The following is a 26,698-nucleotide window of genomic DNA, read 5'->3' on the forward strand; positions in this document are numbered from 1 at the left end:
AAACTGGATTACTGGATTATTTCCAGTTAGTTGCCCAATTACTTAGAACTGGGTGAGGTCAGGGGTGTCATCTCTGTTGTGCCCTCTATAAAATGAGAATGCCAAGCTTTTTGTGATGTTGAAATAGAATTTCTAATAAAGGACAATGGTATTCTCTCCAGAAGACTCAATCCCATAACAACAGATAATTGATCTTTACCAGAAGTCTTTCTTTTAAGCTTTTCTTGCATGTGCCTAAGTGGTAAATCTGGAATATTTACATGGAATTTTCCAGCAATGCTATTCTATAAAAAGATACCAGATGCTCATGTACAAAAACCTTGCTGAGTCCTTTATTAATGTTTGGAGATGTATGGAGTACATACAATTAACAGCATCACACCAGCTATAGAAGTACTGTGTAGAGGATGTACTTCGAAACAAGGATCCCAGAGCACCAATGGTGTTGCCTGCCCTGAACCACCACCATCACAAAAAAGAAAAAGAAAAAAACTCCAACAAAAAAAAATAACCAACTTGGACACACACAGGACAAACAATACCACAAAATCACTTTGAAATGGTTCTTTTAAAAAATGAGCTAGAAGTTCAAAACCACTTAAAATCTGAAATGTGGCAGCTCCCCCAGTGTCATGGCACTGGTTATAAAAGGCTAGTTCAGAAACAAGAACTGACTGGGATGACTGGAAGAGGTTTCCTTTTTATTGTGGAGACAGATATACCGGATGGTCCAAGTGGATGTTTTCAGTCCAGGTTCTGTACATTTCCTGCAGGAATCCACTGGGTTTATATAGTTTGTAAAATAGAAGACTGAGAAATGCCTGCTACCCAGTTGTGTCACTAATTCCAATTAGTAAGCACTGATACACCAGAAGGCTATAAACAAATATGATCACAAAACAAGTTTAAAAGGGACAAGGCTGAAATTAAGTTTTTGGTTCATTATGCCAGGTCGACAATGATCCTTTTTATAAAGTCACTGGGTGCTGTGGGTCCCCTCTGCTATCATCTGTGTACTCTGGATATCTTCCTTTATTTTAATTTTCCACTTTGAAAAAAACAAAACAAAAAAATCAAAACCCCCAACACCATTCTCCACAGAGTCCCGATTCCCCTTAAGGTCTAGACTTTTTCCTTCCTCTTTAATTTCGACACTTTCTTGACAGTTCCGTTCTTGTTTAGAAGCTTCAGGACTCGCTCCTTGTGATCTAAAACCTTGAGCATGGAGTCTCTAGCTTCACTGATTTGATCCATCACAAGTTTACATCTCTGCATATTTCCCTGTAACAGAAGAAAGCACCATTCAGTTATCTTGAGAGACTTTAAAACCATTTTTAAAAAATCATTTTTTCTGAACACACCTTTCAAGCAAAGTAGATTTATATTTAAAAAAAAATCTTATAGTTTGTTGGTAATTAAAGATTGACAATGGATTTCTTCTCTCCTAAAATTACCAAGAGGGTAGCTGAGGCTTCCTAGTAAAGAATTTGATAAGTGAGGGTAGCCAGGGGAGAGCCTGGCCCAAAGACAGAAGGATCTTGGATTCTAATATGGCCTCAGACATTTCCCAGCTGTGTGACCCTGGGCAAGTCACTTAATTCCATTGCCCAGCCCTTACCACTCATCTGCCTTGGAACCAATACACGGTATTGATTCTAATTCAGAAGGTAAGGGTTCTTAAAAAAAAAAAAAAGAATCCAATAAGCTGATGTACATGATTGAGGTCAGGTCTCATACCTGTATCAGTTCATTTATTCGGTGTAGATCATCATCAGTTGCTGCCTTTTTCTTAGGGATAATACCTTCTTGTAAAGTGGTAAGTCGTTCATATACATCATGCTCCAGATTTGTCTGAAATAAAGAATGAGATATAACTATAACCAACAATCCTTTAGATTTTTCTCTAAAGCAAGAGGGGCAGTGGAAAGACAGCTAGCCTCAGAGTCAAAAGCCAGGGGGCAGCTAGCTACAGTGAACAGAACATCAGGCCTGGAGTTGAGAGGACTTGGGTTCAACTATGGCCTCAGACACTTCTAGAGGTATGATCCTGGGCAAGTTACTTTTTTGCTTTTCTGTCTTAAGAATTGTTTTTAAGGGGACAGCTGGGTGGCTCAGTGGATTGAGAGCCAGGCCTAGAGATGGGAGGTCCTAGGTTCAAATCTGGCCTTAGACACTTCCTAGTTGTGTGACTCTGGGCAAGTCACTTGACCCCCATTGCCTAGCTCTTATTGCTTTTCTGCCTTGGAACAAATACACAGTATTGACTCCAAGACAGAAGGTAAGGGCTTAAAAATAAATAAAAATAAAAAGAATTGTTTTTAAACAAAAGTTAAGGGTTTATTAAAAAAAAAAAGGGGGGGGGCAGCTGAGTAGCTCAGTGGATTGAGAACCAGGCCTAGAGATGGGAGGTCCTAGGTTCAAATCTGGCCTCAGACACTTCTCAGCTGTGTGACCCTGGGCAAGTCACTTGACCCCCATTGCTTACCCTTACCACTGGTTCTGCCTTGGAGCCAATACACAATATTGACTCCAAGACAGAAGGTAAGGGTTAAAAAAAAAAAGTCCTATATTCCAAATTTGCCAGTTGAGTGACCCTAGGCAAGTCATTTCATTTCCTGGTGCTCTGGACAACTCCCCACACCACAAAACAAGTGTGCCACAACACTTGTTAAGCCCTCTGACTGGCTTTGAAAATAAGTATAAGAACTATTCGGATGACATCACTTATCACATGTATATATGGATGTGATTTGAGGTTTAAAAGATCACTCTGTACCAAAAATGAATAATATAGGAATAGGTATCAAGTGATAACATTTGTACAACCCAGTGGAATTCCTTGTCAGCTGGGGGGATAGGGGGAGAAGAGGGAAGGGAAATAACATGAATTATGTGAACTTGGAAAAATATTTAAAAATTAAAAAAAAAAAAAAGACTATTCAGGCAATCATTTTTTCTACTAGTCTGCCATCATAAGATGTAAATAAACCATCAGACTTACATCATTATTTGATGTTTGTAAGAATGTCTTTCATACATTGGTCCAAATTCCTATTTTTTCTTGCTAGAAAGCAAACTCTTCCTAGAAAACTGCTTTGCTCTTTTAGTATGCTTCTAAATAAATTGATCTAAACAGCTCTCTCCAGAGAACTGCTGCTCTAAAGATCAAAAAACTCAATCTAATTGTTTCACATGTTTCGGACTTATAATATCAAGCAGAAGCTATTTTTTGATCCCAAGAGAAATGGAATGCATACACCATTTTAACAATGAGCTACCTCAAATGTTAATTCAGAATTTCTTCAGAACACATTATAAATGGGCAACTGTCTTTTCAAGGGGCTGTAGCACCTTCTTTCCTTTCTCCTTGGTTCAGTCCGGCTACTAAAATTCTTCACTTACCAACTGTAGTAACTGGGCAGCACAGAGATGAACCTTCCAACCCTGGGCTCGGCAAGATACTCCTTTCTGATTGGCTATTTCTTGCAGCATGGCTTTCTTCTCCTCTGGAATCATATGAATATAAGCCTGAGTCTATTCAATAAAAGCTAAAATCACCAATGCCTTTAAAGCAGTTCCTCTCCTGCTATTTTATTCACATATCTATAAAAATGGAAGGAAAAACTCCTTTCTTCATTCCAGAAGTTGAGAATGATATATTTAAAATAACCTGTTTATACTGGATGACTTTTAGAACTGACAGATTTCTAGTTATTTTTTTATTATGAACTTAAAACATCAACAAGAACATTTCTATAATCAAAGAACAGGAAAAAAAGATCAAATACAGACCCATTAATCTTTATTACATATAGCTTTTTAAAGAAGTATATACTAAACTTAACATGGTTTTACCAACATTAGCTTGCCAGTGTGCACCCTTTCTGAATTTCTGTGTATTTTTTAAGTGCAGTATGGAAGTCCTTTTCTTTCTTTTCATTACTATCATTAAACCCTTCACAATTCCTCTCCTCCCACTAATGAAAGTCCCCCCCTTTAACAAGAATCATCAAGCAAAATAAATCTATACCCTGGTCTGTCTGAACATAAAAATATCTCATTTTGCACCCACAGTCCATCACCTCTCAGGGAGGTGAAAAATTGATTATCAGTTATTTTTTAAATCATGACTGAATTTGGACTGATCAGTGTACTTAAGTTTTTCAAAATTGTTTCCCTTTTTCTACCACTGAAGTCACTGTATAAATTGTTCTACTCATTTCACATTGCTTAGTTTATACAAGTCTTTCAGGTTGCTGTAAATCTGTGCCTCTGATCATTTCTTATAACACAATAGCACTCCATTATGCCCAAGGTGACAAAAATAGGCTACAAAACTCCCAAGTGGCCTGAACCAGATGAAAATGTGATTGGGCAATGGCTAACAAAATACAAATACAGTATAAAATAGACAATGTTAATCTATGGTTTCCTAATCAGTGTAGTGGCAGGGATCCCCTTATATGAGTTTGACACTATTACTCTGTAATAATTTGTTTAGTTCTTCTCTAGTCAATGGGTACCCACCCACTTTTTATCCAGTTCTGTGCCAAAACAAAAAGTGCTTCAATTTTTTTTTTTGGACATTGAGGTCCTTTATCTATGTCTGATCTCTTGGGGTATATGCCAAGAAGTGTTACTTCTGGGTAAAAGGTACATGATTTAGTAACTTTTGGGGTAAAATTTCATATTTCTTTCCAGAACTTTCCAGAACTGTTCATAGCTCCAACTGCTCCTTCAAATAAATGTAATTTTTTCAAATGAGATAATATTCATAAAGTGCTTAGTATCACTTATCACATAATAAGCATTATGTAAATGGTTATTCTGTCCCCTCCCCTTTTTATTATTTTTGTGTGTAGATGCAAAATGCTTTGCTAAGCTCCTAGAGTACAAAGAGAAAACAATTTGCTCCTCAGGGGGTTCACTTTCTAATGGGGGAGACGATATATATAGAAGATTTCAACTGCAAATCAAATGAAAATGTCCTGGGATCTTTATTAGTGACCTGGAGGACATCATCATAGGGTTGTTGATAGCTTGCCTTTCTTTAAATAATGACCTGTTCGTATCCTTTGACCACTTATCTAATGGAGAGTGAGAGTGACTCTTGTTCTTATGTAGTTATAATAATTTCTCATGTATCTTGGTTTTCAAATCAAAATCAGAAAAATCTGCTGCAAAAACAATTTTCCTTAGTTTCACTTCCAGTTCTAAATGAATTGCTTTTGTTTGTACAAATATCTCCCAGTAATCCTCTTTCTCCCTTATTTGGTCAGGAATTCTTCCTGATACATAGTTATAGAGAAGGTATCTCTTTCCTCTTTCCTCTAATATGTTTACGATACAGCTTTGGTACTCGGCTCATGTATCCAATCTGGGCTTGAGGTATATAGGGTGTGAAATGTCACTCTAGGTCTAATTTTTCCCATATTAATTTCCAATTTTACCAAGTTTGTTTGTTTACATCTAATAGCTAGTCCTTCCTCAGCAGTCCTTGGGTTCACTGACTATTATACTACTATGTTTGATTGCTTATGGTTCTCATGTACCTAGTTGGGTTTTTGGATCCACCACCCTCAGAATCCTCCTTGTCCTTCCATAGTATGTTCAGGTTATCCCTTCCTTGTTCCAGTCTTCCCTGATCCCCCATCCCCATTAGTGCTGTCTGCTTCTCAGAGTTTATCTTATACTACTCCCTTGCAGAATGTAGGCTCCTTAAAGATATGGAATATTTCATGTTTTCTTTTGTTGTTCCCATTGCCAAGCCCCGTATGTGCTAGATGCTTAATAAATATTTGTAGAACAGAATTAAATATAAGCCCATCCCTGAAATATCTAGGCTGTCTAAAATAAATAAGATGACATTTTGTTTTAAAGAGTGAGAAACATAAGCAAATAAATTTGAACTATATAAGGGTCCAGATCAAAGCTTTAAAGTTTCTGACACTGAAGTCAGATAGTCACACTGTCCTTTTTGAGAAGGCCATTTTACCAACCAATATCCTTGGATATATTGGTAAATGAGGCTAAGTTAGTAAATCTCTTAAAAGAGACAGCAAGGTGGCACAGTGGATTGATCACCAATCCTAGGGTCAGGAAAATCCAAATTCAAAACCAACCTCAGACACTTACTAGATCTGTGACCCTGGGGCAAGACATTTAACGCCACCTTGCCTCAATTTTCTCATCTGTAAAATGACCAGGAGAAGGAAATGGAAAATAGTATCTTTGCCAAGAAAACTCCAATTAGAGTCGGGAAGAGATGGACATGACTGAAATTGAACAAAAAAGAAGCAAATCAAAACAAATGAAAGATCTCAAGGCTGTGCTGATGCTAGTACTTGCTCATCTTGCAGATTCTGACCAGAGAAAAATGCCCAGCTCATCCTGGCAGCTGTCATTTTCTTGGCTCTCCTCAAGGAAAAACACTCCTCCTTACTCAACCTCTTTAATGCCTGAATAATATGTAGACTAGTTTAGGCTGAAGGAAAAATGGTATTCAATAAGTTTGATGAGGCTATTTTTGTTGATATGTATTTAATATATATTTTCCAATTGCTTTAAACCATTTTTTCCTCTTAAAACCCTTACCTTCCATCTTGGAATCAATACTGGATATTGGTTCCAAGGCAGAAGAGTGGTAAGGGCTAGGCAATGGGGGTTAAGTGACTTGCCCAGGGTCATACAGCTAGGAAGTGTCTAAGGCTAGATTTGAACCCAGGACCTCCCATCTCTGGGCCTGGCTCTCAATCCACTGAGCCACCCAGCTGCCCCCAACCATTTTTATTATATTATAACCTCACTATAATATTATCTTCAAGGCCCAGAATGTGGAATCATGTTATACAGAAAACTTATTGTAGGGACCAAGATACAAGCCTGCCAAATCAAACCATAAACAATATATTGTAGATAGGAACAATTACAGCCTGCTTAAAAGCTAACAGATATTCTCAAAGCTGAAATAAATCTTCACATCCCTATCTGGAGATTTAGAAACAAATTGTTTTTCTGAAGCCAGGGCTATTTTCCCCTGAAATTGAATATACTAAAACAATTAATGATAACACTTGTGTCCAAAAAGACCTCTATGCTGTTCAGTACTAAAGAAAATGAAGAACATATTGCTCATCATAGAAAACAAAGTGATTAATTTTATTGGTTCACTTAAGTTTTACCAGAGATAATTTCTAAAATCTCACAACAGACATTCATGGTTTATGTGTAAAAGTCACTCCCTTCAATGGATATGAACAGGGAGTTTTCAAAAGCAACACAAGCCAACGACAACCGTATTAAAAAATGTTTGAAATCATGAATAAAAGAACTGCTGACACCTATTAAAAAAGACAGAGGCAATTGAAAATGGCAGGGGGCAGACACTAGACCTACAATTTTATCAGTAGTCCAGTGAAGACCTACTAGTCTGCCATAATTGCTACCATAATGTCAAAACCCTGAAAGACCAGTGATGAGCATTGATTTCTGAGGATTGACAGTGAAGAATATCTTCTCCCTTCCCTCTGTGGGGTAAAGAGAGATAGGTAGCATGTAGCATATTACAGATGTGTAATGAGGCTTGTATTACCAGACAAGGAAAGTATATTGACCTATTTTGCTTAATGGTACTTCTTTGTTACAAAAGACAGTTCTGGGAAGGGGAAAGAAGAGTCACTGATAAGTGACAACAATTTTTTTTAAACCAGCATCAATAAAACATTTTCTAAAAAGCAACTTGTGGCTTAGATAACAAACAAACAAACAAAAAAAAAACAGAAGTTCTGTTTTACACTAAACCATTCTGATAAGCCTACTTCCAAAGTAGCTATGTTTTGGTGCCTATTAGGAGAAAAATATATTTGAAAGGATTCAAAAGTTCCCTTTCTTTAGGAGACTTTCTTACCTTTGACTCTGACATCGCTGTACCTCTGGAAGTGATGATAAGCAGCTTTCCAGGGGTTCCGGTAATGTCGGAGCAGAGTAATGGGAGGTCTTGGACGAACAGGGACATACCTCACACCTTCTTCATCTATTAAAAGGGGAAGGAAAATAAAGCAATAGATGAATCATACTTCTCATTTTCTACCCTATTTCACCTATGTACAGCTTCGCCACTTAAAATCTCAAGTGCTGATGACTGACTTGAGAAAAGAAAAAGAAAATATGCTTCAATGGAGATCTACTACCTATATATTCCTTGGGAGGAGACTTGCGTTTCTCAGCCTTTACCAGCAAACTCTTAGGAGTGGACTTCTCATCATCAGTACTATTTGTCTCCATCATGTCACCTTCCTCTGTTGAAATCACATGCTGTTGCTTCCGTGGTTTTTTCCTTGGGGAGGCACCAGGTGGCAAGTCACTTGGAGGCATCGATAGGTTGTTGGCCAACAGTGCAAGAGATGGAGACACAGTGTTGGTTGTTAATGGAGGAACTGCTGACAGAAGAGAAGAAACACAAAATCTATGAAAACACAGTCTCAGTAAGAGACTGCATTTGATTTCTGGTGTGGTAAATAGGATATTATCTCTATGAATGTTACCTAAGTAAGAAGGACCCTTAAAGTTCATACTGTGTCTATAGTAGAGACTTTTAAAACATATTAAAGATGAGGATAAAATCACTTAGTCCATTAAAACCTCCTTGCCTTATCTTGTTAGGCAGTAGCACTGCCAGTTAAAAACTAGAAATCTATATAGCACAAATAGAGTAAGTGATTTTGCCTCGTGCCACAGAGTAAGTCAATAGTGAAGTGAAGAAAAACTGAAGCTGTGACATTTGGCCACCCTCGGTCACTCGTGATGCCTTTCAAAAGAAACTGTTCTACAACTATCTGGAAAATGCCAGTGATGAAAAAAGAGCAAAAAACGATGCAGCTGGAAGGAGAATGGGAAAAACCAAAACATTTAGTAAGCATAGAGAGAACCTGATCAAGAGACCTTTCAATAACATACTTTAAGCAAATTCTTAACTAGCCTTTTAGATTAGATGGGACATGAATCTTAAATATGCCTTAACTGTCAGTACAAATGTGTCCCTTGTTATCTTCATTTCCTTGACAGACACTGAAGAAAAATGCATTGTATAAAAGCTACTGGTAGCACTGCCTGGTAGGAAGCAGGAACATTTAGTTGTCAACATAAAAAGGATTAAAAAAAAAAAAAAGTTGTTTGCATTGACTTTCCTTACTGATGGAAGAAGATTGTTCCCACCTGTGAATCAAGGCCTTCCAGTTTTAGTCTTCGAAAGGAAATTTATCTTCTTACATTTAGTAAAAACCAATTTTACAATGCAGTGGGTGCAAAAGCTTTGACGTGCATGAACTCTTGAAAAGAAGAACTCTTGGTAGAAATGATTTTAAACAGGCCATCAGGGTTCCAACTTTAGCAAAAAGGCATTCATAAGGGGAGAAGGAACTCATGAAAGAAAAGATAACTTTGCATGAACTTACCAGAAACAGGACGCATTATATCCATAGGTTCTACTTCTTCTTTAATTTTTATCTCTGGCACTGCAGGGCCCATCACAGTGGAAAGGCTGCCACCCACTGTTGATGATGCGGGAGGAGCAGCTGCAATAGTGGTAATGGGGGGAGTGACAGGAACTGCTCCTGGAATTGTTGACAGGGCTACTGATGGTTGTGATGGGGGACTGGCTGCTGCAATGATGGTTGGAATGGCAGGTGGTGGCTGTTGAGAGGTGGGCTGCACAGCAATGGTGGGCTGATCACTACTCTGATTAGACACAGCCTCCACAGACACAGTGACTGGTGTGGCCATAGATACATGGATTTCTGGCTTAGGTTTGGCACTAAAACATAAAAAAAACAACAAAAAAAAACATTATCAAGTTGTGTTAGCTAGCAATCTTGTAGAAGACAGGAGCTTTGTGGGCAGCCGGGTAGCTCAGTGGATTGAGAACCAGGTCTTGAGATGGGAGGTCCAGGCTCAAATCTGGCCTCGGACACTTCTTAGCTGTGTGACCTTGGGCAAGTCACTTAACACCCCCCCCCCCTTACTACTTTTCTGCCTTGGAACCAATACACAATATTGATTCTAAGATGGAAGTTAAGGTTAAAAAAAAAAAAAAAGATGACAAGAACTATTTAGAAGTCATTTTGTGAAACACCCAAAACAATATCTTGTGCAAGTAGGTTCTCTATTCATTGATTTTTAATTATTTCAAAATAAACAATACACTATTTCCAAGGTAAACTTTAGAGTAATTTTTAAAATTCCATTTTAAACTTCTAGAAGATGACTCAAAAATTGTATTCCACATTAATTTTTTTTTTAAATTTAAATCCTTACCTTCCATCTTGGAGTCAATACTGTGTTTTGGCTCCAAGGCAGAAGAGTGGTAAGGGCTAGGCAATGGGGGTTAAGTGACTTGCCCAGGGTCACACAGCTAGGAATTGTCTGAGGCCAGATTTGAACCTAGGACCTCCTGTCTCTAGGCCTGGCTCTCAATCCACTGAGCCACCCAGCTGCCCTCTCCACATTAATTTTTTAAAACTTCACTTGTCCAAAAAAACAAAACAAAACTTCACTTATCTTGTTTATTTCTACTTATTCAGTGTCTTTGTGTGAAAAGTTTTATCTAAAATGATCATTTTGTTCACTTTATCCCCACCCCTACATATATATACTTATAACTAAGACAGGATTCAAGTCTGCCTTGCAATTGTTCTATAAAGTCTTTATTTGAAAAACATGACTATTCTTCTCAGATTTAAAGAAGAAAAACAAGCATATAGGTCTAAATATTTCTCACTAGGCAGAAAAGAAGAAACTAAAGAACAACCACACCAAGAAAAAAGAGTAGAGAAAAGGTCTTCAGTACTAAAAAGTTCTTCAGGACTCTCAAAGTAGAAAAAGGTAACAGTGAAACAAAAGACTTCTATTAATCTTTTAAAAGTCTACAACAAAGGGCTTATAAACATCACTGAGAATCTATTACAGATGCTAGCAATGAACGATATCTGTTTGGAATGGGGGAGGTGACATGTGGCTTGAATACAAACAAGAAGCAACTAAGGCTATTATTGACAGCCCTTCACTGTTTCTCACCAAATCTTCCCTCCTTTTCCTTTTCACCTCTTCTCTCTCATTCTTTCCCCTGCCTTGGCCTATGTTTCTGGATTGCCTGTAGCATTCCAGGTCACCTCTCAGCCTGTCTGGTGGCATAAAGGGTTAAAAGCTTGTTGACTCCTTTGCTAAAACTAGTAGTGTCCTGTGTATCATACAAAAATGCATTTAAGAAAAGGCTGACTCATTTTAAAGTTTTTTTTTGTTCCACAAAGTAGTACCCTAATATAATTTGTTTTAAAATGTTAAAATATTTATTTAGTCTTTCATACTCTGTGGCATATAATTCTCTATTCGCTCTCATTAAAATATATTTCCTCACTTGGTAGAGGATTGCTAAGTAATACTACTAATATGTTCAAATTAGGCCTTACCCTGAAGGTCTGGGTGACCCGGATGTACTCCTTATGGAGCTCTCTACACGTGGACTAGTGACTTCAGGCGGCTGAGGAGGAATGAGGCTCTTCCGGACTGCCATTCTGAAACCAAGACAAGCTTGAAAAATAGCTCCAGATAAAGGGCATTAAACATTAACAATTACATGATGCCTTCCACCTGTCATATAGTGGAAGTACTACTACAGGCTAAAATACCACCCTCACTTTGTGCTTGTGTCAATATCATTTTTTCACCAGGATTTAGCCTTAAAATGAAAAAAATCCAGTGTATATTCATTTGTGTGCATATATATGTATTCATATATACATATATAAAAAAATATATCCCATAAAATGTTACGATGAGTACCCTTGACAAACCCCTTTCTCCTTAGAGGAAGTTTCAGTGGTTCAAGATGCCAACAATAAAGAATTCCCAAAGCTGGGAGAGCAACTTCATTTCAATTAGAACTAGAAAATGATTATTTCATCTTCCAAATTTTATGTCACTGGAATAGGGTTCAGCATGATACAAGTAAAAAGTTAGTGCAGGGGGCCACAGGACAATACAGATTATTCTGTAGTGAATCAGTACTTTTTAATCCAAAATGAACAACTTATATGAAAGAAAAATAGACTGTGGTCACTAACAATGAAAATGCCTTCCTAAAAAAGAGTGCATGATACATTCCAGGACTATTTTAGGAATTCTGAGGGTTTGGTCCTGAGAAAAACCATGGAAGCACATATACAAACCCCTACAAAAATCTTTGGCTTTTCATTCTACAATCCCTATGGCCAAGTTTTGGGGAGAAAGTAAAATACTACTTCAGACATAAGGACCAATCTAATGATTTACCCTTATTGTTAGCAATGGAGTGGTACTAATCTTTGCTATTTTTTTAGAAGCTACATTCTAAATCAAAAGGGTTTCATATTGTTTTGCAAGGCTGGAGATTTCCTCACCCATCTGTGGCTGGCTTCTTTCGGAGGATGCTTGGGCGAGGGGATGAGCCTTGGGCTGGCGCGCTCGTGCTGGCACTCTGGCTGTGGGTCTGCACCACGGTGGTAGCTGCTGGAGCGGCATTAAATGTATTGCTAATAGGATTGGCTACAATTGTGGCTCCATCTGCCAACACCACTGCTAGGAGAGCAGAAGGGAATATAAGTAAGACAAGAGGCAAAAAAGAATAATGATTCAAACTCCTTGAGTGGAAGACAGCATTTTCAACCCGGTTTCTTTTTCTTAAAAATCATAAAAGAACTGCAGAACTGCTATGAACTCTAGCACTTGTCACAGGAGACCAGCTTCTCAGGATTAAAATAAAGCATCATGCTTTACTTGCTCAGACTATAAAAGAGGGGAAGAGATGATTTAATAAAATCAGGAGTAGTTAATAATAGGAATACCTCCATTTTGTTTACATATTCCTTGACTATTCTCTGCATTTTACAAATGAAGAAACTAGAGAGACCTAGCCTAAAGTACAACACTAGAGAGAGGCAGGGCCAGGACTCCAATCTAGGCTGGTAATTCTTAAGGTCAAGGGCTTTTCCCACTACACTATAATATCTCTCAATCAAAAATCTTCTTTCTCCATTTATTTTGGGGATTTTCTAGGCCCATGGCTTCCAAATCCTGAGATTCTATGGTTATATGGTCTGTAGCAGTGTTGGTAAACCTTTTAGACACTACATGCAGTGCCTCACCCCACCCAGGCTGCATGCCATCCACCCCCAGGCAAAGTGTTCCCTGCTCTGCCCTCCCCCTTACCCCAGAGAGGGGAAGGAGAATGGGAGGGGAGGGAGTAATAAGCACTTCCAATGGGCTGCTGGGCAGAGAGGAGGGGAAGTATGGGGGAGAGGGAGAAGGGAGCAACTCCATCTAAGTCCCTCTACCTTCCCAGTAACTAAATTACAGGCATGTCCACAAAGAGGTCTCAGTGTGTAATCTTTGGTGTACATGCCCCATAGGTTCACCATCAAAGATCTATAGTTTATTACTAGGTCAAAAGAACACAAGGTATGATGATAATGTTGTGAGTGAAGAAATACAAAACAACTGTCCAGTTTGAGTTCAAATATTAATTACCTAAGGCTTATCCCCTGACCCTCACCAAAAACTTCTTTAAAAAAAGTGTCAAAATGTTGTCATGAATTTGACTATACTTGGTTGATAAAATGGGTATCCATGAAGACAATTAAAATGGATTCCAATTGCAGATTCTCATCATATAAATTATGCTTTATGTGAGAAAGACAGCTTAGGATAGTGAAAAGAACATTAGATTTCAAAACAAGCCAAAGTTCTATTCCTAGATTTTGGCCTTGGGCAAAATCATCTCCTCTCTAAGCCTTAATTTTGCCTTTGGTAAAATGGGGATAATGCGTACAAACTAACAGGGTTGTTATGACTGGCTTGTCATAAAACCAAAAGGGCCAATAATGGTCACATCTAATTAAGAAGCTTGAGGTCTGAGTCATGAAGACATGGGTTAGAGTCTTGCCTATGACACATATTGAGTGACTCTGGAAGTCTTTGTCCCAGGAAGGATAGTCTTTCTTTTTCTCTCTCTTTTAATAAGCCTTACTTTCTGTCTTAGCATCAATTCCAGGACAGAAGAGCGACAAGAGCTAGATAATTGGGGTTAAGTGACTTGCTCAGGGGTAACACAACTAGCAAGAGTCGAGAACCAGATTTGAGCTCATGTCCTCCAGACTCAAGGCCTGGTGTTCTATCCATTGTGCTATTTAGCTGTCCCCAGGCAAGCAATTTTCTAACACTATGAGCTACAACTAATGCTGAACTATCTGCACTAATAAAGTTTCTGCTCCTGTCCTGATGAAATCACAAGTTCATCTTAAAAAAGAGGTTGTCATTAACCTAAAAGACAATCTTCTTGAATTGAGAGAAACAAGGGGAAGATGTGAACCAATGAAAGGTAAAATCAATAAAATAACATGCAAGGACTCCAACAAGGGGAAGGAAAAGCTCATTAAAGGGAAAGTGAATATTGGCTAAAAACCCATATAATGGTCAATAACAATGGAAGAAGTAATAAACAAGGATAAAACACCCTTCCCCATCCACTCAGTGAGGTGGGGCACTACAAGGGCAGAATGCTACATACATTTTTAGAAATGGTTTCTCTATCATGGCTTTTGGTTAACTGTTTTTCTGTTTCAAGAAAGCATTCCATTTCAAGGGAGAAAGTAAAAAAAAAAAAAAAAGATAAGCTCATTTAAAAGCTGCATTGACTTTTTTCTTCATTAACTTTAAATAAAAAATAGTTAAATGTCCAAAAATATTTAAACCAAAAAAAATTTCTATATTCATTATAACACTATTTTCTCTATCCTATTTGTACATATGCTTATGTATATATTATTCCTTTTATATGGCTATAGTCAGTTTATATACTATGTTTCTGGTTTTACTTTCTTCCCTTTATATTACTTTGTATTGTTTTAAAATATTTTTCATTTTTATAAAATTTTAAGGCCACTGTAATACACTGTTTTGTTAATAAGCTACAGTTCATTCAGTCAACCTGTAACTGTTAGATATTTAGACAGCTTTCATTACTTAGAAATGTCTATGAAAAATATGAGCCTGCATTTTTTTATAGATCTTTTTTCTCTTCATGATAGTACTAAAGATATATTTTTGATTACATAAGAGGGTATGATTATTTTTATGCCTCTTGTACTGCTACTCTGCCCTCTAAGAAGATTCTACCAACTGAAATTCCATCACCAATGCATGACATAATGAGTTAATCACCAATATGTCAATATTGAGTTTCGTCACTTTGAGGTATTTTTATCATTTGGTCTATGTTAAGTGTTACCTCAAAAGACATTTTAACATCTCTTTTTTTTTTTCCCCCTGATTTAAAGTGAGCCTGAACAATTTTTCAAATGCCTGTAGTAAATCTATTTTTTGTTGTAAAATTGTCTATTCCTCACCTTTTCTGGGAGACTAAAATGATGATGCTTTTTAATAACGTTTATTATCAACTTTATGTTTTTAGCAGTTATCTTTACTGTAATGATTATTAATCAGTCCGCTTTTCATTTCATTCATTTTGTTTTGTAGAACTGAGTCAATGAATACATCTAACTTTGTCTCAAGTAACTTTTTTTTTTTAAAACCCTTACCTTCCATCTTGGAGTCAATACTGTGTGTATTGGCTCCAAGGCAGAAGAGTGGTAAGGGTAGGCAATGGGGTTCAAGTGACTTGCCCAGGGTCACACAGCTGGGAAGTTTCTGAGGCCAGATTTGAACCTAGGACTTCCCATCTCTAGGCTTTCAATCCACTGAGCTATCCAGCTGCCACTCAAGTGACTTTTACTTGCTATTTTTATCTGCCTTATACAGTTGAAACAAATATTCTCTTCTAACCTTTTGGTTTTTTGTATGCTTTTAAGATCTAGCTAGAATTTAAGTTAATTTTCTTTAACATAGACTATCTAGTGCTAATTCATATTCTATATTCAGTGTAACTTACTCTGTTTCAAAAATACTTGTTTTACTTACCATTCCTTAGTAAATAAAAACTATCTTCTCAGAAAACAAAGCTAAATGAAAAATGCTTTGTAATCAAAAAAAGTAAGTTAGTGTGTTCATCTAGCCTTTTGAATAGTGCTAAAAATTCAAGTTACCTGAAGTCTTAGTTTCAGTCTGAGGTTGTTGAGCACCTATTGGTGTGGGCTGAAGTCCTTGTGTATTGATTGGTGTTGCTGAGTGGATTCCCTGTGTTCCAATTGGTGCTGGTTGGATTCCCTGTGTTCCAATAGGTGCAGGTTGTATTCCTTGTGTATTGATAGGTGCTGGCTGGATTCCTTGGATATGACGAGCATGAGATGCATCGACTGTCATCAGCTGCATGGGATTTAGGTGCACTGTAGATGCCACCCCAACACCAGTCTGAGCTGTGATGGCAGAGTTTGGTGCCTGAGCTGAAACTAAAGAATACCACAAAACTTTCACTATAGCAAAATGAGAAGGCCTTACCAATATATATACTTTTTCAAGTCTGCACAAAAACATCCTAGCTATCTCCTCTCAATGTATCATAGTGGAGTCAAAAGATCTGGGTTTGAATCCCACCTCAAACTCACATTTTTGTTGTTTGGTTGTTTTTGCAGAGTCATGTCTGACTCTTCATGCCCCATTTGGAGTTTTCTTGGCAAAGTTACTGGAATGGTTTGCCATTTCCTTTTTCAGCTCTTTTTACAGATGAGGAAATTGGGGCAAGCAGGTGAAATGGCTTGCCTGGGGTTACACAGCTCATGTGTTTAAGGCCGGATTTGAACTCAGGAAGATGTCTTCCTAACTCCAGGCCAGGCACTTTATCCACTATACCACTTAGTCACCTCAAACTCATTCTAACTGTAACTAATCATCCCCATTTTACAGATAAGGAAATTAAAGAGCTGTGAGAATGTTATTACTTGTATTGCCTACCTGATAGTTATTGTGATAAAAGCACTTTGTTACCAAACTTAAAGGATTGTATAAATATCAGTTATTATTAAAGCAATATTTCAAACCAGTATTTAGGGAAGTGGTTTATTAAGGAAATAAACAGATGTATAAGATAAAATGATAAGATTTTTACTGTAGGACCCTTGATTTTAAAAAAAAGATATTATTTTAATGCAATTTGAAAAATCATCTAAGTACTTCAGTGACTTTATAAAACATTCTTGAAAGGTGAAAAAAGGAGGGAAATCTAGAAACACTTAAAAATATACTGTAACCTCATAGTCTAATAAAAAATAATAATAGCATTTACATAGGGCTTTTGAGTTTATAAAATGCTTCACATAGGTTCATTTTATTTGATACACTCAACAATCTTCTGAGGTAGGTGCCATTATTATTCCCTATTATAGACAGGAAGACTAAGTAAGTTAAGTAAAAGTAAGTAGCCCAAGGCCAAATAACTAGTTAAGTGTCTGAGGTAGGACTGGAATTCAGGTTTTATTAACTCCAGTTCTAGCACTCTCTCTACCCTTCTAACCTAGCTTCCATGCATTTAAAAAGACTAAATAATATTTGAAATGATGTACTATTTGGTTTTCAGAATGACAATGGCAAGGCAAAAAGTCAACCATCCAAAATGCTCTAGTTAATAGCCAAGTATAAATTTTAAGTTCTGTGTTTTAATAGTATAGAGCAGTGATTCCCAAAGTGGGCACTACCGCCCCCTGGTGGGTGCTGCAGCGATTGGGGGTGGGGTGAGGGTGGTGATGGCCACAGGTGCATTTATCTTTCCTATTAATTGCTATTAAAATTTAAAAAAAAAATTTAATTTCCAGGGGGCTAAGTAATATTTTTTCTGGAAAGGGAGCAGTAGGCCAAAAAAGTCTGGGAACCACTGGTATAGAGTATATACTTGTGGATTTTTGTCTTTTTAAAACAAAATTCTCTGACTCTCCAAAAAACCTCCAAATACTTATAGTTGGTAGGAGGGAAAACAATTGGTAAAGATGTCAGCATTCCCTAGAAGCAACAAAGTTTTCATTGATTATTTATTCAAATGCCTCTAGCAGGCACATTGACCAAGATCAAAGATGATGAAAAGCTATACAGATACACAAAAATATTTATAGCAGCAGATTTTGTTGTTTCAAGAAGTTAGAAACAAATTGGGTATCCAACCATGGCTGAACAAACTGTGGTATATAAGTAAATGGAATATTATCATACATTAAGCAACAACCAACATGAAGAATTCAGGGAAACATAGTAGACTTATATGAAATGATACAATCAACCAATAAGTATTTATTAAATGCTTACTATGTGCCAGATGCTAAGACAAGAACCAAAGTCCATGCCCTTAAGGAAGTAAATAGAACCAAGAGAACAGTTTATACAAAGATCACTATAAGGCAAAGGAAAACAACATTGAAGGTCATAAAAACTTTGACTCATGACTGACACTAGTTCTGACTTCACAGGGTAGATTATAGGCATGGCAAAAGGTATATGCCACCAGATGTGGCCAATGGATTATGCATTGATTTGATTTACTTATCTGTACTTTTTTATGGTGAGAGTGTCACCTAAATGTGACTAGAATGTGACTTTAGTGTTTAAAAAAAATGAAGAAAGCATGAATGAAACATTTACTTAAAAAGTATAGTTTGGGGCAGCTGGGTAGCTCAGTGGATTGAGAGCCAGGCCTAGAGACGGGAGGTCCTAGGTTCAAATCCGGCCTCAGACACTTCCCAGCTGTGTGACCCTGGGCAAGTCACTTGACCCCCATTGCCTACCCTTACCAATCTTCCACCTATAAATCAATACACAGAAATTAAGGGTTTAAAATTTAAAAAAAAAAAAAAAAAAAAGTATAGTTTGAAGGCACAAGAGAAACCATCTGATGGTTTCACCAAGTTTTTGGTAGTGTTGTAGCCTGAGGAGCAATTAAGTGACTTATCAAAGTCACAGAGCAGGTAAGAAACTGGATTCAAAGTAATATTTATATCATCGAATATTACATAATAATATTATTATTGTACCCATTTTCCAGGTGGAAAAACTGAAGCTCAGAGAGATTAAGTTACTTGCCCAGGGTCATACATTGAGTAAAGGTCAGGGGGCAGGATGTGAATCCAGGCTGTCCTTATTCTAAGTCCAGAACTACACATTCTTCTACTGTGGCTCCTTGGAAGGGGGAATACTTTTAATTTTGTGTCACTATCTCTGGAAAGGTCCCAGCTCCCCATTTACCTCTGAATAAAAAACAGTGATGGCTGTTCTTCATGCACCCTGAGTAACCAGGTTGGTTATTTTCTGCAATCTCTGTGCTTAGTCTTTCAGAATTAGGAAAAAATTGACCTCTTATGTATCACTGAAGTAGACGGTTATATTATATTTTAGTCTCAGATCAGTTTTTAGCATCAACAAGTTATAGCTAAATTACAGGTTTGCTGTTTGGACTGTGTTGCTCTTCCTTAAAATACACATCTGAACCTTAAGAACTAGTATCCTAAACTCTAACTCCTCCAGTCTAATAAGGTCCAGTTTATAAAGATAAAAGCTGTAACATTTAGAAAAAATTAAAAGAACATTCCTTACCTGGATATTGTCGGATAGTGGACACAGAACTAGTGATGGGGGTATATGTGTGTGCAGTCAATGGGTATGCAGAGGGTGGGTATGTTGGCAAAAAGTATTGGAACTGGACAGGAACAGATTGCCTAGAGGTAGAAAAGAAAATTTCAGAACCATTCCACACACTTATTCAATTATCCCTTCTCTTAGTCCCAGGATTATTACTACTTTGTCACAAAATATTACACTAATACTTCTAGTGACCTCAAATACTTTACATTTTGGTTATAGTTAATTTAGAAAACCTTTTGTTCATTTCTTCCTGTTCACATTTTAATCCTTGACTCTTCTGAAGACATTTTAAGCCTATGGTCTGGTCTCACTGTGCAATTACAGTTATACCTTGGATTCTGAATGGTTCTTATTATCATAGAAATATATATATGCATATATATATTTAACCCTTACCTTCTGCCTTGGAACCAATATTGGAACCAACTATATATTGGTTCCAAGACAGAAGATAAAGGCTAGGCAATGAGGGTCAAGTGACTTGCCCAGGGTCATACAGCTGGGAAGTGGCTGAGACCAGATTTGAACCCAGAACCTCCCGTCTCTGGGCCTGGCTCTCAATCCACTGAGCTACCCAGCTGCCCCCAGAAATATATTTTTTTTAAGAATCCCTCTCAATGTTTATTCCTTAAAAAAAATTTTTTTTTAACCTGTACCACCACTGAGTTTCACAAGAAGAAAATAAAGATGGAAAAGCTAATAAAGGCACAAAGCCCAAACACCCAGCAAATCCTGTTCAACATAAAAACTTTGATTTCAGTTTTATTTAACTAGCTTCAGAATCAGAAGTTCCTGACATTTTTCTGACTTCCTTTAATTTGCATGACTGATTATGGTTAACAGGATGTTTCTGAGTGTATCTGTCCACAGATAAAGAACATATGACTAGGGGGCATGGAAGAGTAACCACCTGGGAGAATGACAGTTGAAAGGTTCAAAATGGACCATTAAAGGATCCAGAGCTTAGATCATAAGCTTCTTGAGATAAAAATTTTTATACCTATAAAACACCTTAAGTGAAATGTTTGGCTATAAAAATGTTAAATTTTAAATGTTCAAATACCTTTTAAAACATTTCCTAATTAAAATTTATGTATGTATAATACATATGTATATGTCTACTAAACTGAACTATTATAGATGCAATATAATATTTTGTATTGATTTTCCTGCTGTCATATTAAATCACTTTTCAGTATTCCTTATAACTACTACCACCTATAGGGGTTTTGTGGACTATACTGTTAATTACTTGGCTCAAGCTTAATGTACTACCTTAAAATGTCTAGATTTTGTTATTTTTGACTAAATATTTTAAAAACTTTTTATAAGGGACAGCTGGGCAGCTCAGTGGATTGAGAGCCAGGCCTAGAGACGGGAGGCCCTAGGTTCAAATCTCATCTCAGACACTTCCCAGCTGTGTGACTCTGGTTACTTAACCCCTATTAACTAGCCCTTACCATTCACTCTTTTGCCTTAGAACCAATATACAGTATTGATTCTAAAATGGAAGGTAAAGATTAAAAAAAAAAAAGTATACATATCCCATGGTGACTTGTGACATTTCTCATATACTGAAAATTTTCAAGTAATCCAGGGAGTTTTAGTTGTATATAAAGTGGTCCCATATTAATAATATCAACAAATTCTTCTTTTTTAAAAAAATAAAGCCCTTACAGTCTGTCTTAGAATCAACACTGTGTATTGGTTCCAAGGCAGATGAGTGGTAAAAGGGCTGGGCAAAAGAATTAAGTGACTTGCCCAGGGTCACACAGCTAGGAAGTGTCTGAGGTCACATTTGAACCCAGGACCTCCCATCTAAGCCTTGCTCTTAATCTACTGAGCCACTTAGCTGCCCCCAACATCACCTTCTAAAATTGATATGCTATTTTGTGTCTTTTGATTGAAAAATACCATAACAATGGGGGAAAAAACCACATAGAACTTTTACACTTACCTGTTGTCATTTCTGGTTTCCATTGCAACAGGATTTGGAGATGCCCGATGTCCAGATATAGGAATAAGGCTACTCCTCTCTGTTGGATAATCTGGCTGGATCCTTGGAGAAGTATGTGTGATCTGCTGAGGGACTACCTTAGCTATGAAGAAAATGAAATGGGGTTGTCATTTATTGTTCCCAAAGAAGCACTACTAGAAATGTCTAGGAACATTTAAGATGTGCAAGCATGTGGAACATGACTATTTTACTAACAAGGAGCAAGGGAAAAGAATTTCTAACAAACTGCATTTATGCTCAAGAATCTACTGTACTGGTTCTAAAAATGTGATTCAAAGACTCCTTAGGAGTCTCCAAAACTCTTCTTGTCGGTGGTCTATAAGGTTAAAACTACTTTCATAATAATACTAAAACATTTTAATATAATTTTTGAGAAAATAAAGGGGTCCTGAAACCAAAAAGTTTCAAAACCACTGCTGTATCCCACCTGCTTTTAAAACAACAATTAGACAACAGAATTGGGACACCAAAAGACTTCAAAAGACTAGAATGATAGGGAAAATCTTAAAATCTAAATCTCATAATACAAATACTATGCATCGGTTCCAAGAAATAAGAATAGTAAGGACTAGGCAATGGGGTTTAAGCGACTTGCTTGGGGTCACAAAGATAGAAGTATCTGAGGTCACTTTTGAACCTAGGACCTAGAGCCTCTCTAGTCCTGGCTCTCAATCCACTGAGTCACCTAGCTGCCCCATAATACAAAATTTCATAAGGATAAAGGTCCTATACTTTTTTTTTTTAAAGCCCTTACCTTCTAATACTAAGTATTTGGTCTGATACTGTTTGAGCCACCTAGCTGCCCAACTTAGTTTTTTTTTTTTTTTAAATCAACTATACAATTAAGATGGAGGAAACTTGGCTAGATGATAGTTCATGTAAAAAGGACTTAGGCGTTTTAGGGTCTTAAAACTCAATAATGTCAGTGTGCAGTCAAAATAACTAATGAGATCCTAGGCTGCATTAAAATTGAACTTAGTATGAATGCTAATGATCTCACTGTAACCTTGGTTAGACCCCCAATTTAGAGCACTGTGCCTAGTTTATGATACATTTTAGCAAGAATATTACAAACTGGAGTGGGTCAAGAAGGGATTTCAGTAATATGAAACTGGAAATTATTTAATAGAAGATCAGTTGAAGGAATTGGCAATACTTGGCATATGAAAGAGAAGACTGAGGAGAAGATGATAGCCACCTTCAAGTATATATGGGGTTGTTTTGTGGAAAAATTATTAGACTTGTTCTTTTTAATCCTAGGAGGCAGAATTAGGCCCAAGGAGTAGGAGTTGAATAAAGTTGCAGTTTGGCATAAAGAGATAGTATCACTGTTCAAAGGTGAAATGTGCTACCTCTACAGCTGGTAAATTCACCACCACTAGAGATTATTAGATGAAGCCTGGATGACCATCTGATGGGACGTTGGACACAGGGATTCCTGCTCAAGTACAGAACATACCAGATAATCTTTAAGGTCATTTTAAATTTGATTCCCTAGATAAAGTTATTCAACTTGGTCTCTTGCCTTCAGTCTCTCCAACCCTTCCTTCTCACATTTCTGCTAAAGAAATGATCCTAATGGAAATACCCAATCTCATTAGTCTTTCACTCAAAAACTGTAAGTGGCTCTCCTTTGCTTACTAAACAAACTCTTTGGTATCATGGTGTAACGAAAAGCATTAGACCTGGAATCAGGAGAGACCTGAATTCTAGTCCTGGTTCCTTACAGGATGTATGAACACAGTTAAGTCATTTAACCTCTATAAGTCTTAGTTTCCTTATCTGTAAAGAATTGCTCACAGAGCAGTTGTGAGGCAAGTGTTTCGTAAACCTTGAAGTGTTAAAGAAATAGGAGTCATTATGTTGGAATTCATCTGGGCTCTTGGCTAACCTTTCAGTCTTTTTTACTTAAGAATGCATTTAGTAAGTGTCTGTTGAGTTGAACAGGGGAAAAAAATATATTTTATGGGCAATAGTAACTAGCCTCTTTTCAATAAAAGGAGTATCTCTGTATTGGACATAAGAGTAATATGGTGCAATGTTCTGATGCTGTAAGCCATTTTATGTGTAAAAACTCCACACTTCCAGCCAAGATAAGTGCCTGAATGGAAGAAGGCTGCCTAGTCCCCCAATTCCTACTCCAGCAAAGCCCTGAAATTTACACCAGACTCTACATAATGAAAAAGAAATCCAACATTCCACCCCAGAATTGTACAAATAGTTAGTCAGGGGTCCAGAGGTAATAAGAAAGGGAGCTACCAGCAAAGTCAGTGCCAATTCTGGAAAACAAACTCATAACCTTCTAGTACAATCAGAGTGGAGCTGAGATTCATGTACTTTAAAGAGCTTTCTGTAGAAAGGATAGAGATCTCCTGAGAAAGTCCTGGGCCATTCTAAGTCTGTGGTGGAAGAGAATGCAGGTGTAGAGTGGGAAGGAAGGGGCAATCGAAGCAGCAGGGACCAATGAAAGCAAAGCTTGACTGGGACACTCCAGGGCTCTAGTATTCTGGTCTGTGAAGCTAGAGAGCACCCTGAAGGTCCAGTGTTTGAAGCATCAGGAACCAGAAGGGCCTAACTCCAGAAGGCAAAGGTCCACATAAGAATAGAGATGACTTCATTTAAATTGTGGTTAAATGTGTTGACCATCATCCACCTGACAGAAACATAGCAGAGCCTGGCTGTAGCAAAAAAGCCCCAAATCAATTAAAGATGGAGAGCTGACTAAACCAAAGATACCAACCAGTATCCAAAGTTATTGTAAATCAAGGGGCACCTAGGTGGCTCAACAGATTGAGAGCCAGGCCCAGAAGGGCTGGATTCTAATCTACCTTCAGACACCTCCCAGCTCTCTGTGACCCTGGGCAAGTCACCTAACTCCCATTTGTCTAGCCCTTACCATTTCTTCTGCCTTAGAACCAATACTTATTATTGAGTCTAAAATGGAAGAATTAAACAAAAAGTTATTGTAAATCTAGAAATCCCCCAAACCACTACAAGCAGAGACTAAGGAAAAAATGATTTTCTAAAACAACTATATGAATACCAAGAAGAATCGAAGAATTTAAAAAATGAAATAAAAGTTTAAGAGGAAATCACTCAAGGAGAACAAATATTCTTAGATAAAATGGTAAGCTTAAGTTAAGAGATTCCCTGAAAACTTGAACAGATAGAGAAAGAAACATTAGATTATAAACAGAAGTTAAAAAAAAATCACAAGACTCCCTGAAAATCATGATTAAAAAAATAAATTAAAGCCAAAACACTATAGTTCAAGAAATCACAAATGAAAACTACCTAGACCTATTAAAACCAGGAGGGAAAGTAATGACAGAAAGAATCCATTGGCCATTTTCTGAAAGAAATCAAGTTCCAGGAATATCAAAACCAAAATATAAAGTTTCCACATCAAAGGAAAAACAGTGCAAGCATACAGAAAGAAGGAACTCAAACACCAAGGAACCATAGTAAGGATCACTTAAGACCTGGCAGCTTCTGTTATAAAAGAGAGGAGACTTGGAAATACAGTACTAAAGAACATTGAGGCTTACAATTGAGAATAATTTTTCTTACAAACTATGATTCTATAGAAGAAGAGGAGACATTTAATAGAATAGAGGACTTTGAAGAATTTCTGATGAAAAGACCAGAGCTTAGTAGGAACACTGAAATAAAAACCCAAGAATTCAAAGAAATCAAGAAAGGTAAATTGGTTTGAGCAATAGGAAGGAGTTGTTTGATTTATTGGAAGGAGGGGAAGAAAAACAAGTGTCCCTTCAAAACTTAAATGTCTTCAAAGAGTATTTAAGGAGCTGAATAAGAAAAAACAGGGGGGAAGGGAGGGAAGACTGATTCTATTCTGAAGATCTGAAGAGGGAGTAGAGAAAAAAGAATAAAAGGAATTCAGAAGAGTAGTTCTCATATATAGGGTGTAATGAAGAGAGTGGATATAATCTTGGAGGAAGCAATAGAAAGAGAAAGCTCTTCTGAAATGGACAAAAAATAGGACACACATCAAACAATGAAACAAATAGGAATAGGTGGTGCAATCAAGAGAGAATGTTTGCAAGTAAAACAAATCTCCTGGTTCTGAAGGAGTTTAAAGGGGGGGGGGGAGAAAAGAAAAGAAAAAAGAAAACAACTAGATTCTAAAGATGTGTCTGTCAACTATGGGATGGTTCAAAAGTAGCAAAGTGAATGTAAAATTATTGCAAAAATAATGAAATAGCAGGAGTACTGTAGAGATAGTAGGAACTAATGTGAATGAAGTGAGCAGAACCAGGAGAACAATTTATTTAAGGTCAACACAATGTAAACAAAAACAACTGTGAAAGACCAACTGTCTCCAGAGGACCTATGATGACATGTGTTAGCCAGAAATACCACCTTTTTGAACATGGGCCCCATGAATTAATTTTGCTTGACTTGGCCTTTTTTTTCCCATTAGTTTTTTCTTTTGGTCCTTTTCCTAGTTTTTAAATGTGGGGTGGGGAAGTAGAGCTAGTAATATTGATGCTAAAAAAAGAGGACTATTGAAACTTTTTTTTTAAGGTGCAGAACAAATGGAAATAGAGACAACTAGGATAGTTTTTTAAAATAATGTATAAAATTAATTATGTACCTAAAAAAACCAAGCAGTATGAAATGGAAATTCACAATTTTATATGCAATCCATTTTGTGTTCCTGCTGGGAATATGGAAATGTTCCTGTTCTCTCTAGTGTCTATGTTCAAAACAAAAGAAAAACCCCAACAGGTCTTAAAAAAAAAGCAAGATGAAAGGTAAATTAAATCTAATAACAGATATCTTATTTGCAATGGGCCAAAAGATTCAGGAAATAAGAAGATAATATTAAGTAGCTGATTTCTTTCTTTAAAGTGCTATTTGGTGTCTACTAGTGTAAATCTTCAGAGTATTTGGAATTTAATGAAATCTTAAAGGTCAGAAATGCAAAAAACCAGTATTATAGAAATATCAGATATGTAAATGAAAGCCAGTAGCTCTGTGATCTAGTCTAGACTGTGATATGTATATGACCATGTCAGACTATTAGTGCTATTATTTCTCCAATAACTTCTA

General features: G+C 37.0%; 1 protein-coding gene across 4 annotated transcripts in view; it reads right to left on the bottom strand.

Annotated features, from left to right (window-relative positions):
* Window positions 1–305: 305 nt before the first annotated feature.
* The window catches only part of SAP130 (Sin3A associated protein 130), a 51,398-nt gene continuing 25,005 nt past the window's right edge, over window positions 306–26,698 (bottom strand). The window contains exons 10-20 of one of the 4 annotated variants that reach the window (XM_044669977.1): window positions 21,563–21,704; window positions 19,558–19,679; window positions 16,131–16,433; window positions 12,432–12,606; window positions 11,463–11,567; window positions 9,453–9,811; window positions 8,190–8,438; window positions 7,907–8,032; window positions 3,403–3,506; window positions 1,738–1,851; window positions 306–1,281 (exon numbers count right to left, since the gene is read on the bottom strand). In XM_044669977.1, coding sequence (XP_044525912.1) covers window positions 1,123–1,281; window positions 1,738–1,851; window positions 3,403–3,506; window positions 7,907–8,032; window positions 8,190–8,438; window positions 9,453–9,811; window positions 11,463–11,567; window positions 12,432–12,606; window positions 16,131–16,433; window positions 19,558–19,679; window positions 21,563–21,704 — 1,958 coding nt within the window. In that variant the 3' untranslated portion in view covers window positions 306–1,122. Of the gene's footprint in view, window positions 1,282–1,737; window positions 1,852–3,402; window positions 3,507–7,906; window positions 8,033–8,189; window positions 8,439–9,452; window positions 9,812–11,462; window positions 11,568–12,431; window positions 12,610–16,130; window positions 16,434–19,557; window positions 19,680–21,562; window positions 21,705–26,698 lie in introns of all 4 variants that reach the window. The other 3 variants (XM_044669974.1, XM_044669976.1, XM_044669975.1) reach the window with 3 other exon arrangements.

This window comes from Gracilinanus agilis, chromosome 3, assembly GCF_016433145.1.
Source record: "Gracilinanus agilis isolate LMUSP501 chromosome 3, AgileGrace, whole genome shotgun sequence".
NCBI classification, from domain to species: Eukaryota; Metazoa; Chordata; class Mammalia; order Didelphimorphia; family Didelphidae; genus Gracilinanus; species Gracilinanus agilis.